Here is a 15232-nt window from a genome sequence, read left to right as displayed (position 1 = left end):
AAGCTTTTCTTTGCTACCGATTTGTTGTTGTTTTTATTTCTCGTTAGCTCGAGCTCTGAATCATCAGCTTTGGTGTCATTTTCATCTTTTGTAAGACGGTCGACTATACTAATAAGATCGACTATGACTAGTTCATTGGGCTTTTCTCCGTTCAACTCTGTGGCTTCCTGTCGGTTTGAGTTCTTAATCACCAGGTTTTGTGGCGCCTTCATCTTTTGTAAGATGGTCGACTGTACCAACAAGGTCAACTATGACTAGTTCATTATATTTATGGGCTTTTCTCCGTCCAACGCTGTGGTTTCCTGTCGGTTCGAGTTCTTAATCACCAGGTTTGGTGGCGTCTTCATCTTTTGTAAGATAGTCGACTGTACCAACAAGGTCAACTATGACTAGTTCATTATATTTATGGGCTTTTCTCCGTCCAACGCTGTGGTTTCCTGTCAGTTCGAGTTCTTAATCACCAGGTTAGGTGGCGTCTTCATCTTTTGTAAGACGATCGATTGTACCAACAACAGGTCGACTATGTCTAGTTCATTATATTTATGGGCTTCGCTCCGTCCATCGCCGCCTTTTCGCGTCGGTTCGAGTTCCTAATCACCAGCTTTGGTGGCGTCTTCATATTATGTAAGACAGTCGACAATACGGACAAAGTCGGTTATGACTAGTTCATTATAATTATTGCCTCCACTCTGTTCGTTACCGTCCTTTTCTATCCTTACACTCATTTTAACGAAGCTAAATTTATTCATCATCAAGATTTCAAAAGCCGCCATGGTTGCCACCGCCATCAATAACATCGACACCTCTATTTTAGTTGACATTTATATTTTTACATTTTAATTTAAATTTTTATTAATATTCATTTAAAACATGTCATTAGCCAGTTAAATATATTCTTATTTAAATTATTAAGTAATTTAAGTATTCATTTAAAACATGTCATTAGCCAGTTAAATATATTCTTATTTAAATTATTAAATAATTTACGTATTTATTAAATTAAAAACATATTTATGTTAAAAAAAATATATATATATTCAAACCACTGATAACCCAATTTGAAAATAGAGTGTTGGGTTGGGTTACCAATCTACCAAGCCCGAACCATTTTAAACACAAAATAAAAAAAATATTAAATATTTAAAAAATGAACAAATTATTAAAACTATTAAATATGATTTAATTTAGAAAATAATACAATATTTTAAAACATTTAGTTTATATATTTTGTTATTTCTTCCGACGAATGTTTTAAACAATTAAATTTAAATTTGGAAATTAAAAATTAAAAAAAAAAAAAATCCTAATTATTTAGGAAAGCTTTAAATGCTATGAATATTATCTAAAAATTAATTCAGAGATTATTAGAAATGTTTCTGAATGTAGGGGTGAAATAGTAATTTCGGCGGGGTTCGGATTATGGTATTGGATGCCGTTGATTTGTGCTCAGAGGCCAGCCCCATGCGAACAGTCTAGGGCTAGGATCGCGAGTACTGAAACTCTCAATTATGGAGCGCGTTGATTTTGCACAGTTTTATCTGTGTTTTGTGTAACAATTTTACCCTCGATCAATCCCGAAAACCGAGTCAAAGAAATGGCCACAATAAAATCGAAACAGAGAGAGCCCAGTTCATAGTCATCTCTCTCTCTCTCTCAACGGGATTTTCTCTTTCTAAAACTATTTTGCAACTTCCGAAGTGGAACAAGAAGGACGAAACCCAGAATCGTTGAATACAGCTTCGAATTCAATTCTGAAGGTTACACTTTCATTTCATCTACCGTGGTTTTCGTGCTTTTAAGTCTGATTTTGTTCTTTTTTCTTGGTGGTTGTTCGTCGATACGATACGTACATTTGATTTTGGTCTGATTTTTGTTTTCTGAATTTCGGGTTGTGGAGTTCGTCTGACTTTAGCTGGTCGTTGGCCTCAAATTTCACTTCTATGATCTGATTGGTGTGTTTTGCGAAGATCAATTTTGTGGGATTTTTGAGCTTTTTTTCTTTTCTATTTTAGTATTTTTCCCCTTTGTCTTTTTGGGTGTTTGAGAGCTCTAATGGGTTGGGTTAGTCTTTGGTGATTTACTGTGTAAATTTTGGCATGGTATTGAAAATTTAATTAGTTCTTGGTTAGTTCTTCGGGCTGTTTATTGGAAATCTATTAGAGATGCCCGCTGCCGTTTAATCTTTGGCAATGGAAATCAATTCGACTTTTCATTTATGATTCCTCATTTCAAGTTTGTGTTGAAGCTCAAATAAGTTCAGATTAAGTTTTCCCTTTTGAGACAACTCCTGCTACGTTTCTTCGTCAATCCATGATTAATTTTCTGAAAGTGATTGGGTTTTTTTCATTTTAATGCTTTAAATGATTTTGTTATGATAAGTATAGTTGTTGGCGAAGTATATGGTTGCATATTGGAGACGTAGTCTTTTCTTGAATGCCTTTGTATTCTTTCATGTTTACTCAATAGAAGTGTGATTATCCATTAAAAGAAAGAAAGAAAGAAAGAAAGAACTGAAGAAATGTTAACCTATTGCACATTTTAAGTTTTGGTTTGCTGCATGTTTGGATTGCCAAGGTACCTTGTCAGTTAACTTTTAGTTTATGCTTTTCCAGTGAGCTCTGCAATGCACCGAGTGGGTAGTGCGGGGAATACATCCAATTCTTCTCGCCCCCGCAAGGAGAAGAGGTTGACATATGTTTTGGGCGATGCCAATGATAGTAAGGTAATGTTTTCCCTTTTTTTGTTTTTGGTCATTGTAATTTTAGTGTATTGAAATTGTATTTCCTTTTTGTTACACTGATTGATTTCACGCTTTTATCATCCTCATGATAAGGATCTCTGTTTGAAAATTGGATTCAATGTACTTTAACTGGACATTAATTTGTGAAGCTCTCGTATATATTTATTGACATGTTATGCTTTTGTATACATATACAGTACCAAAATTTGAAGAAGATATACATGAAATTTGTTTTTATGTGGAGCATCAACCCTTGGTCTATGTTATTTTCTCATGCTACATGATAAACATAGCTCTTCCACTTGACATGAGTTCATGAATTAGCTGGAATTTCTCATGTAATCCTTCATGTATATTTAAAAACCCAGGGAAATGCAATCTTTTTGTTCAATGCTTCAATTATTTCACATGAAGGCTTCCAGTTTTGTGTTACGTTTCGTATTCAAGTATACTATTACATATGGGCTAGTAGTTTGCATTTGTTTATTTACTTTTAATCTGGGAAGGAGTTGATGAGAGAGCTACCATGTCATGTATCTGATTATGTTGGTTCAGAGATCTCTATTCTTATTCTTTTCCCATATAACATACAATAAAATATTTGGTAATGAAGTTGAGCTACAAAGTATTTTTTAAAGCTCAAAGTGCAATAGCTTTCTGGAGCTGAACCGTGAGATGAAACAAAAAGTGCAGTTTATTTATTTTTGTGAAGCGCACTGTCTAGCATGGTTGAAATATGAAAAAGTGTTTTTGTGTTTAGGGTCAGTAAATTGTATTTATTAACTACTAAAGGAAAAAAAAAAAAAAAACCTAACAGCAAGGGTTTTTACGTTTATGGTTAGTAATTTTCTTTTTAATTAATAAAGAATCAAAAACCCTAAATGGGAGGTGTTTTGCATTTCCATTTAGTTAAAATTATTAGTTATTATTATTTTTTAAAATTAATGGAGCTGGGATTTTCACCTTAGGGCTTCACTGGAAGGTGCGCCAATGCATATGCATCAAGGTGCTTTATAAAGCACTGGAGCTATAAGATAGATATTCTTGCAGGGAAAACCTTAGATAACTTTTCATGGTCAATAATGTACAAATTTCCTCTGGATATGCTATTTGCTTTAGTTTAGAGTCTCTAAAAATCTAATTGAAATGGAAGACCGAGAGGGAAGATCTATGTCACACGGGGTCTTCAACAAGGGGATCCACTATGTAATGGATTGAGGGAAGATCTATCCCCTTTTTTTTCATAATGTAATGGATTGCCTCAGTCGACTACTGACAAAAGCATAATACGAAGGGCGGATAAAAAGTTTTCAGATTGGCAACGAAGGCTTAAGCATCAACCACCTTAAGTTCGCGGATGACACAATCTTCTTTTCTGATTTGACATGATCAAGACAGTAAAAACTTTTGAAGGATTTTCTGGACAATCAATCTCCAAAAAATAGAGATTATGGGCATCAATATTAGCACTGAGATTATTGAAGAATTGGATAGCATATATGATTGTAAGAAGGGTGAATGACCAAATATGTACCTAGGATTACCTTTAAAAGAAAACCACAAATCTTTTTTCTTCCAGAAGACTATTATTGGAAAAAGAGACAAATTTCAATCATCATTGTAAAATGGGAAATACCTGATATTTTTACTTCCTATAGTTATACCTCCCTCATTGGAAATTGGGAAGGTCTTTTGTAAGCATTATGAATATTACATCTCTTTCATAAATTTGAATTATCAATGAAATTATCTCTTACAAAAAAAAGAAAAAAAAAAGAAAAAAGAAAAAAAAGCATTGTGCACTTGAAACTTACAGTTTTTTCACCTTTCAATGTATGTAGCATTCTGCTGGTATAAATTGCTTGGCTGTGCCGAAGTCTTCTATTGATGGCTGTGATTACCTTTATACTGGGAGCCGTGATGGTACGCTGAAAAGATGGTCACTGTCTGAAGATGTAGCCTCCTGCTCTGCTACCTTTGAGTCTCATGTGGACTGGGTACTTCTTTTTTTACCTTTTCCTTTCTCCCATAGAATTTTCTGTTCTTAATAATCGTCATATTATGGATTCATAGTGTTTTCATGTCTCTTTTGGTTTCTATGTAGCATCTTAGATTTTTATTTTGGAAAGGACTAGGTATTATTTCACGTCGAGGAAGAACTTTTTGTGATACAGTAAAAATATTAATACTAGCTAAAAAGTGAATAATGAAAGAACATAAGAGAAGGCATTGCATCTAAAAGATTAACTTATCAACATCACTTTTCTACTTTTCAGGTTAATGATGCGGTCATTGTAGGCAACAATAGGCTTGTTTCATGTTCTTCAGATGGCACTGTGAAGGTTTCTTGCTTTTGATATTCTTCATTTTCTTTTCCATCACATTTCTGTCATGTTGTTAATAGTCTGATTGAATTATTTTGATCTGTTCTTTGACCTATGCTAGACATGGAATTGCTTATCCGATGGAGGTTGCACTAAGACTCTGCGTCAGCATTCTGACTATGTGACTTGTCTTGCTGCAGCAGAAAAAAATGTAATTTCTTTGCCAAACTTTGTGTAAACCTTGTGGTGTATGCCCTGATGAAAAGATTGCTGAATGTGAAAGCATGTAGTGAGTCTGTTGGATTTTGTTATGTTGTTTGGAATTAGTATTTCATTTTATATGGGTTGTCTTCTGATCCTATCGTAGTATCATGCATAAATAGAGCAATGTTGTTGCATCTGGTGGTCTTGGTGGGGAGGTTTTCATATGGGATTTGGAGGCTGCATACGCTCCAAATTCAAAGTCAGATGCAACAGATGAGGAGTGTTCAAATGGAACCATTGCTTCTGGAAATCCACTTCCAGTTACAAGTTTACGCACTATCAGCTCTAGTAACAACATTTCTACACACCCAAACCAGTCTCACGGTTATGTTCCAATTGCTGCAAAAGGCCATAAGGAATCAGTTTATGCATTAGCAATGAATGACAGTGGGACACTTCTTGTCTCTGGTGGAACTGAAAAGGTATATTCCAACTCCTACAAACCGTTGTTTGGTTGACATATATAATTATCCCAAGCTTCAAAATGGTATCTTCTGTCAGTTAGTTGAAATTAGTTGTTCCTTCTCACTTCCTCCAGGTTGTTCGTGTTTGGGATCCAAGAACTGGTTCAAAGACCATGAAGTTAAGAGGACATACCGATAATATTAGGGCTCTCCTGTTGGACTCGACTGGCAGGTTGGTTAGATGGAGTCTTTCTTATCTGTTTGGACAATTTTTTTTTTTCTGGTGTTTTACTAAAACCTAGTTATTATGACAGTAAAACCTTAGTTACCATCAAACCTAGTTAGTTTGAGCAGTGTGGAATCTACTTTTAAGCATATGGAAACTATTATTGATGATACTGATGTAGAAGATTCTTTTGGTCATCATTTGGCATCCTCATTCTCTTTCTTCATCAAGGCCTAGCAATTCTCTCATTGAACATACGGTCTCAAGATGTGTGAAATTCCTTCGATTCCTAAAATATTCTTTGTTGAAGTTTGATTGCATTGCATCTGTGGTTTGGGTTCAATGGTTCTTGCTTGATGTTTTGGGGCTTAGTTCTGCTTTTCTCCATGGTGGCTGTTCTTTTTGGTTTGGGCTTAGATCGTTGAGTTTTTCCTATTTTTTTGTTCAAGGCTTTTGGTTCTCTAGTGTTGTCTTTAATTTAGTTTTTCAGAGTGCGGTCTTTTGTGCTGAGTTTGGTCCTTCAAGCACTCTCTTTACTAGTTTCTTTTTGTTTAGTTCGTTTGGTGTTTATTGTTGTGGAAGTTTTCTTCTGCATTATGTTCTTTTTGGTTTTTTGTAATGGTTCTTTTTGTGTTCTTTTTTCACTGCCTATTTTTGAGCATTAGTTCTCTTTATTTATTCAATGAAAATTTGTCTCTTAAAAAAAAAAAAAAAAAAACCTTGAAAGTGGTTCCATAAATTTCTCGAATGTGTGTCAAGTCATCATACTATTCATATCTCTATTGGAAAGTGAAGTTTCGAACTGTTGAGTTTATGTTATTTTTTGTAATTCATTTTTTTAATGTTTTCCAGTATAAAAATCAGTGAATACGCGTTTGGCAATGTTTATTTCCTTTGTTTCATGGACGACATATCTTTGTATTGACAATGAACATTGTTTTTCTTTCTAAAGCCGCAGGTTTCTATTGAATAGTGTTTTTAAATGCATAGGAATCTAAATTTATAGTCACCTGATGACTTCTGAAAAAAAGTTCTATTAAGCAAACTGCTAGAAAGCTCCCCTCTCTCTCCTCTCAGAGCTATCTTTTGCACTTATTATCACCCTCGTTGCTTTGTCCATAGTATTATTTTTAGGAATTATAATAAGATTCTATTTTCATGGCTGCAGGTTCTGCCTATCAGGATCTTCTGATTCCATGATCAGGTAGATGAGTCTTGCCACTTTACTTACTGTAATGTTTATGTAACTTGCACCAATGTTATGCTTTCCTTCTCTTATTAAATTATTTCAAGCATCATAATATGAAGGTCGGTAATTCTCTCCTTGCAGACTGTGGGATCTTGGTCAACAACGTTGTGTGCATTCCTATGCAGTACATACTGATTCTGTTTGGGCACTAGCAAGTACACCATCATTTAGTTATGTTTATAGTGGTGGTAGAGACCTCTCTGTAAGTCTTATTTTGTTGTTAATATATATATATAATTTTCAATTTTGATTTGATTTTTATGTTCAGTTTTATCTTTAATAACCATTTCTGTTTATGTTCAGCTGTATATAACAGACTTGTCGACGAGAGAGAGTCTTTTGCTTTGCACAGGGGAATATCCCATTCAACAACTGGCAATACATGATGAGAATATATGGGTTGCGACCACAGATTCTTCTGTCCGTAGATGGCCTGCTGAAGGACGTAACCCTCAGAAGGTTTTTGAAAGGGGTGGTTCATTCTTAGCTGGAAATCTGTCATTTTCTAGGGCAAGGGCTTCCTTAGAAGGATCTACTCCAGTGAGTACTTCATTTAGTTATTTATCCCGGTTTTATTTGTTAAAAGTTTTGCTATCTCATTTTTCCTCTTGACTAAGTTGCATATGTACTCATTTCTTCTTTGGTCTTTGGATATTATTTTCTTAGACACAACCTGTCTTTTATGTTGTCCGTTGGGCAGCACTTTTGTACTTTTTCTGGGTTTCTTGCCTATTTTCCCTTTGTATCAATGAATTTTTCTTGTTTGTTGTTAAGAAAAGGTTGCATATGTACTGATCTTCCACCACCTTTCCACTAAATTTCAAATTTTGTTGTTTTTGTGTGCAAGCTTGCATTTAATATTTATAAAATTCAGTGTAAAGAGGTTTCATCAGTGTTCAAGTTTTGGAAACTTGAACACTTTTCTACTTGTTTATTGCTTTAAATTTTTTACGTCTTCCACCACCTCGCACTAACCTACATTGTGAATGTGTATGTGTGTTGTGCGGGGTAATCAAGACTCGAGTTTTTTGCTGATTCCTGGATTTGGGAAAATATGAGCTAAATGATTTTCTGAAATTTTTTTATAGGTTCCTGTATATAAAGAACCAACCTTCACCATTTCTGGAGCTCCGGCAATTGTGCAGCATGAAATTTTAAATAATAGGAGGCATATCCTGACAAAGGTAGTTCTATTACTTAAATGGCGAACTCTCTACTGGCATATACCTTTTTTCTCGTCTATTTATATGACGCATGGTACCTCAAAAGTATGAGAATTTTCCATCACAGGATGCTGCAGGTTCTGTGAAGCTATGGGAGGTTACCAGGGGCATTGTAATTGAGGATTATGGAAAGGTTGCCTTAGCCATTCTTATTCATCATAATTGTATTTGCTAAAATTGATTAAATTGCTGATAATACAAGCCAATGCTTAAAGGGGTCAATGGTCATTGAAAAGGGAAAAAAAAAAAAAAAAAAAAAAAAGCTTGATTGGCGCATGGAGGATATTAAATTCTTCCGTGAAACAAATTGACATATTTTGATAACATATTTTTTTTTGGTTTTAATGTAAACATTTTAGGTCTCATATGAAGAGAAAAAGGAAGAGTTATTCGAGATGGTAAGATATCTTTTCTACATTACTTATGTCACAGTCTTTACCATTTTTGTTAGATAGACAGTCATACTTTGAATTGACTCGACTCCAGGTGAGCATTCCTGCATGGTTTACTGTGGATACGAGACTTGGGAGTTTGTCAGTTCATCTGGACACTCCACAGTGCTTTTCTGCAGAGATGTATTCGGCAGACCTTAATATTACGGGAAAACCAGAGGATGATAAGGTGGCCTTGGAACCCTCTATTTGATATTTATATAGCAATGATAGTCATAGAATGATATTGTTTCTTGTTTTTGGAATAATAACTGAGGTCTTTGGGAGAATTTTGTTTTTCTTATTCTCTCAAAAATAAAGTTTACAAGAAGATTTATTACACAATAAATATAAAATAAGTGAAATCTCAACTAAATAAAGATAACATATTTCACTAACATGTGATAAATCTACAAATAATAATAATCATAAAAAAAAGAGCAAACCAAGGGCTGGACTATGAATGGTGACTTGAAGTTGAATCATGATTGATGGAAGGACTAGTCAATTGATACTTGGACATTTTGCATCTTCACCTAGTTTATTATTCAATTATGGGTGAGTACTGAATTTTATTTATTTATTTATTTATTTTCAGGTTAATCTAGCACGAGAGACCCTTAAAGGACTTATGGCTCATTGGTTAGCCAAAAGAAAACAAAGATTTGGATCACAAGCTTCAGCTAATGGAGAAGTTCTTTCTGGGAAGGATATTAGTGCAAGAAGTCTTTCCCATTCAAGGCTTGAAGCAGATGGCAATGCTGAAAATGACTCCATGGTCTATCCTCCATTTGAATTTTCAACAGTTTCTCCTCCTTCAATCATTACTGAGGGTTCACAAGGTGGTCCTTGGAGAAGGAAGATTACAGATTTGGATGGAACAGAAGATGAGAAAGACTTTCCATGGTGGTGTTTGGATTGCGTGTTGAATAACCGTCTACCTCCAAGAGAAAATACCAAGTAAACTTCTAAATTCAATGCTCACCTTCCTGATTATTGACTTGAAAAGTTCAGAGTTTTCTCGTGTTTTTTAAACAGATTATAGTGCATGATTTGATAAGTATAAAACAGATAGTGCATTCTTAAAAAATTTATGCAGGGTAGTCAAATAATATTATTATTGTTATTATTTTGATAAGAAATAAAGATCTTCTCTTATCAAAGAAGTCAAAAGAAACAGCCTAAAGGCCCTAGAGATGAGGGATCTCTAAGACTAAGAGAGAGGAGTACTCAAAAAAGGCTTCTAAAGTAGGTTGATGAGAACAATGAGAATATTCTTACAAAAAAGGAAATATTACAAAAAACTTTATGGTTGGCACTCCAGGTGGATGGCGTCTGCCGTACACGAATGCACAATAAGGATCTATGATAGAGAACTTATCTAGAGAAGATTCTCAAGTTTCTCTCTTTCCAAATCTTCCCGAAGGTGTGGTCTAACCTTTAGTAGCCCCATGGATCTTGTCTTTTTCTTTGAGCCACCACCCAGATAGCAGTTTGGCTAAACCTTTTTTCACTGTTCTTGGAGGACACCAGACCCAATAAAAATTATAGAAGATTCCTAGTCAATTATTATCATTTGAAACCAAGGGTTATCGTTACTTCCATTTTGTATCCTTAGGAAGATATTCTCCAAGTTTTCTTCTCCCCTGAAAACACAAGCTGCATACTGAAGGAGAAGGGTTATCATCTCCATGCTTCCTTCGCTATCTTTTATGAGTATTCAGACTTCATGAGCATTACCTTCTTTGGGACATTAAACTTTCATATCAAATTGATTATTGTGGTTTTGAACTAGTAGCTTGTTTCTATCCTTTATAAAGGTGGATCTTGTTGAGAAAGCCCCTATACCTAAAGGGACCATAGTCTTCTGTCCGCTCCATCACCCAGCCTTAAGTATCAATCATTATTGCTCTCAACCCAAGCAAGGTTCCCTCTATCCATATTCCACCTTCTACAGTCAAGTTCCCAATCGTTGCTATCCACATTCCAACACTACCTCCATGTCATCTTTTCTCTAAGATATAAAGAATAGGTCGGGGAATGGTTCCTCCAAAGAAGAGGAACCCACCCATTTATATCTCCTAAATTTAATCCTGCCCCCCTTTTTCCTTGAATTTTTATGAATTTGAAGAACCAAGGTCTTCCTTCAGTGTTATACCTTTTGGTGGAAGGGGGTGTTGACCCTAATGGCTCACACCCTTACGTGGTTATTATGATAAAAAAATGTTAGTATTTCCTGCATGGCATACGCGGTGTCAAGCTTATTAATAAGGAAGAGGGGTTAAGATGTAAAGAAATATTTAGTGTTTGTTAGTGATATAAATCCATACGCTGCTTCCTTGCACACATGTTAACTCAAAATACTCCATGCAGGTGTAGCTTTTATCTACATCCTTGTGAAGGTTCATCCATTCAGATCCTAACACAAGGAAAACTAAGCGCTCCTCGTATTTTGAGAGTGCATAAGGTCAGGTTTCTATTTTGTTACTTTTATGCTTCATTGTGGCTTTGATCGAGTATTTGCTATTTAGAAGAACATGCTCTATGTTTCCTTTCATAATTATCATATAAGCAAATAATACTTGCCTAAAAGTCCAAGAGAGCACTGCCCTTATGAAAACTATGCACATTCTAATAGTTTTTCACCCTCTTAGTTTGCAAGAAAATAAACTATTTCAATATTTAACCTCCTTTATACTTAAAATCTGAATTACGTTAAGGTAGGTCAACAAGATAATCTAGTTTTATATTCTTTCAAGTCTTTTTCTCTTTCCTCTTTGTCAACCAATCACCAAAGGTAAAGGATTTCAATAAAATAAAATAAGACCATTTCATCGATTATATGAAAATTTGTGAACAAAGCTAGATAGAAAAAAATCTCCATCCCGATAGAAAATTCCATTAGGGATTGTTCATTGATGGTAAAAAACGAGATTGTTGATTGGTGGTACAAAACGAGGTTTAAGTTACATAGTTGTAAAGATAATTTTTGAGGTTGAACCCCAGATAGACGGTCTCAAGATATCTTTGGATATCATCTCACTTTTTCTAGGGAGGTAAAGAATTTATTGGACATGACCTTACCATACGACCCCTTCAACTAAGGAAAAACTTCATCATGACGTTCTTTTGGAATCTGTGAAAAGAAAGAGCTCAAAGAGTATTCACCCGAAAAACACAGACTTATACAAAACTCTTCGACAATGTTGTTTACCGGTCTATATCATGGTGTAAATTGTCTAATATTTTTGCATCCTATTGTCATACCTTCCTCATTGTAAATTGGGAAGGTTTTTGGTAAACACCATTTATACATCCCTTTTGTAAACTTCAAATATCAATGAAATTGTCTCTTATAAATAAATAAATAACGGTACAAAGTTTATATGATATGTGGTACCAAAAGATCCATAGGTTAGATAGAGTTTTTGTTGGGACATTGAGATGGATAATTCATGGGAAGAAGGTAAATTTTGTGTCCAACCCAACCCTCTTGCTATGTTGTGCTGGGTGATTTACAAGAAGTTGCAACTTTTTTTTTTTGTAGAATTTATCACTTAAAAATCAGGACCTAGTCTTTTTGCGTAAATCTATTACAGAATTACCAACACAGAGTCGCATCCATCACCTGGGAATCTACTGAGTAATTTCTGGTTTTCTGGTGGACTTGATTACTTTTTGCTTAAATTTAATTTTTTTCTGGTGAAGAATTTGAATATGATAATTCTGTTATGATTTCAGTTTGATTGAATGTGGTTTTAATATAACCCATTTGCTTTTTAATGTAGGTTGTAAATTATGTCATAGAGAAGATGGTTCTTGACAAGCCATTGGATAATGTAAATCCGGACGTTCCTTTTGGTCCTGGACTCTCTTCGACAGTTGGTGATGGATCATTTAGGTCTGGTTTAAAGCCTTGGCAAAAGCTTAAACCTTCTATAGAAATCTTATGCAATAATCAGGTAAATGAAAGTACATCGTCTTATCTATGTTGAAGAATAACAATGTAGAGTTTTCGTCAAGGCAATTATGCACTTAAAAGAGTTGTAGTACTGAGTTATATTAGAGGTTTCTTATTTCACTCACGTTTAAACGGATGCTTATAGAAATAAGTACCAAATTACTACTAGATATCTCTATACTGTTCAAATGTAAATCAAAATTAAGTTTTTAAAAAAATTAAAAAAAATCCAATTTAATTACTTTTATATTTGTTTCGTTTTCCATTTTTTGACCTTACTTTACACTGTTAAAATACTCTGGAAACTAGATTTGGATCTAGATGGCGCTGAGTTTCTTTCACAATCATCCTCATTTTTTTTTTCTCCATATTCCTCATTTGTTTTAATCAAAAGAAAACTGGGGAGTGATTAAATTTGGGTCTCTTTTGAAAACTGGATAAAATTTTGCTTCTAGCCTAATCAGTTTTACCTTTGATTCTCACCTTTCTGAACGACTGTAGTGCTGAAGTTCATCTGTTCTGTTTCATTTATCTGAGTAACTTTGTATCTATTGTCTATTATCTACTGCTCAAAGATGACAAAGGAATGCATTAGATTCTTTATATGTTTTTTGAGATCTTACAAAGTGGAAAAGCTGAGGTTGTATGGGGGGGTTTGAGCTTTTTTTGCTCATTTTGTAACGCTCCAACTACTGATCATGGACAAAAACATACAGCCAATAATTATAGGCTTCTGGATTGTTTCAATCTTCCAGAGTTCAGGCATTAAATTCCATACACACGCCTTCTGGTATTTATTGGTGTTGTATTTAGCAGCTCATTTACTTTTTTTGGGTTAAATTTCAGGTTTTGTCTCCTGATATGAGCTTAGCCACAGTTAGGAATTACATCTGGAAGAAGCCAGAGGATTTGGTTCTCAATTACAGAGTGGTTCAAAGCAGTTGAATGCATGCAATAGGTGTGTATTGCCCTTCTATAGTGTATGATGTTCCACTTCTTCATGAAAATTCTGAATAACGCTTTTATGTCCCATCAAATTATTGTTTTATTTACATATTTGAACATATGAATGTACGGTTTGGAAGAAATGGATTTGTTGATGGGTAGGTTGGATTTTAATGATGGATGAGTTTATTTCATGTATCTAGCCTTTCAAGCTGCATTTATTTAACGATATTAACGATTTTAACAAAAGTGTTTCAAAAATGATTTAATTGAGATTAATGCATTATGAGACGGGTTAGAAGATACCAAAATACGCACATTATCGAACGGGTTCTTGCAAGAGAAAAAGGAAAATCTGGAATGCATCACTGTGGCCAACCCCTCATTGAGTTTCATTTCTTTGTCCTGTTAACATTTATGTAGGTGATTCTTTTGCTGATGAAACTGGGAATGTTGCTTCATCTTGGGGTGCTTGATATGAACGAAAATCTGAACTTCATCAACCCGTTTCTCAGTTCCGCATTGCTTCTCGAACCTACCGAGAATTTTCTGGTCATCATTTCGAAGGTAATCCCGCAGGCGCTATAGACTTTTCGATCTTCATATTTAGCCTGCTAGGTGTAGCTTTTACAAAATACTGCAATAGGGAAGAGGCTTGGGTATTTTTTTTGAGTTTTTGGAGGAGAAATCATGAGGATGGGAAAATTTGGTGGGAGGGACACTAAGTTTTAGAGTAATGAATGTGGAAAAAGCTGTGTAGATTTGAATGGTGGCTTACTATTACATACTTCTTTAGTCTTAGAAAACCAAGTTGTGAAGCTTATTTTTGTTTTTATTTATTTATTCATAAATAAAAAAGGAGGTCCCTCTTTGTGCTCTTCTGCTGTTTTCTTCTGCATTAAACGTATGGAATTCTGTAACTTGACTGCCAATGTTCTTGTAGTGTTCTTGTTTGGCTACATGATTTCTTGTGATTTCTTGTGATTCTATCTATTTTGTATTATGAATTTTGATTTCTTTATACAGATTGATAGATTGATGATACAACAAATGGATGATCGAATCAGAAGTTCGAATCTCTATCTATCTCTGTTGAGTATGTCGAATAACCCGATATTTACCATAGCTATCTGCGGTAGTTTTTGTTTTGGTTCAACATAATATTTGGGTATTTGGAGGTGAAATATTCGAACTTTGATTTCTTCGTCGTTGTGTCATCGTTGTGTCGTAACTAATTTAGTTATGCTTAGGTTGATAGAGTCTTCTATAATTAATAATCTATGTTTTATTTTATTGTTATAATTGGAAAAAAGAAAAATTATCGTGTTGCTATGTTGGTTTTCTAGTGTAAGAGATCACTCATGGATCTATTCGATTCGAGTTGCTTGGACTTCAATGGAGCTTTGTGGGTGAGTGGTAGGAGATTCAAGTTGTAGGTTCGAGCAACTCGCGAATTAATTGTAGT

The 15232-nt window shown here is 34.6% G+C and overlaps 1 protein-coding gene across 2 annotated transcripts; it reads left to right on the top strand.

Annotated features, from left to right (window-relative positions):
• The first annotated feature begins 1595 nt into the window (after positions 1–1595).
• Positions 1596–15147, top strand: LOC111805337 (uncharacterized). 2 transcript variants are annotated; one of them, XR_015422913.1, is made up of 20 exons: positions 1596–1757; positions 2613–2722; positions 4582–4737; positions 5017–5082; positions 5186–5275; positions 5448–5750; positions 5867–5964; positions 7127–7162; positions 7289–7409; positions 7511–7747; positions 8296–8391; positions 8498–8563; positions 8790–8828; positions 8917–9051; positions 9460–9821; positions 11235–11328; positions 12650–12823; positions 13669–13780; positions 14191–14334; positions 14794–15147. XR_015422913.1 is itself a non-coding variant. In XM_087128370.1 (19 exons), exons 2-18 carry the CDS (start codon positions 2624–2626, stop codon positions 13765–13767), a joined length of 2271 nt encoding a protein of 756 aa, XP_086984496.1. In that variant the 5' UTR covers positions 1596–1757; positions 2613–2623; the 3' UTR covers positions 13768–13780; positions 14191–14644. The 2 variants fall into 2 exon arrangements, 1 of the variants encoding a protein (XP_086984496.1); XM_087128370.1 differs by lacking the exon at positions 14794–15147 and having other exon boundaries at positions 14191–14644.
• The last annotated feature ends 85 nt before the right edge of the window (positions 15148–15232 follow it).

Source organism: Cucurbita pepo, chromosome 11, assembly GCF_057944985.1.
Source record: "Cucurbita pepo subsp. pepo isolate OVF chromosome 11, ASM5794498v1, whole genome shotgun sequence".
In the NCBI taxonomy this organism is placed as follows: domain Eukaryota; kingdom Viridiplantae; phylum Streptophyta; class Magnoliopsida; order Cucurbitales; family Cucurbitaceae; genus Cucurbita; species Cucurbita pepo.
The sequence above is the reverse complement of the archived record's forward strand: the minus strand, read 5'-3'. Positions and strand labels throughout refer to the sequence as shown.

What these genes read in the sequence shown, in the direction of transcription:
- LOC111805337 (XM_087128370.1), top strand. Translation starts at nt 2,624, where the DNA reads ATGCACCGAGTGGGTAGTGCGGGGAATACATCCAATTCTTCTCGCCCC. An exon ending in CTTCAGATGGCACTGTGAAG is followed by an intron (nt 5,083 to 5,185) that starts GTTTCTTGCTTT and finishes GACCTATGCTAG; the next exon opens with ACATGGAATTGCTTATCCGA. An exon ending in CCTCCAAGAGAAAATACCAA is followed by an intron (nt 9,822 to 11,234) that starts GTAAACTTCTAA and finishes TACTCCATGCAG; the next exon opens with GTGTAGCTTTTATCTACATC.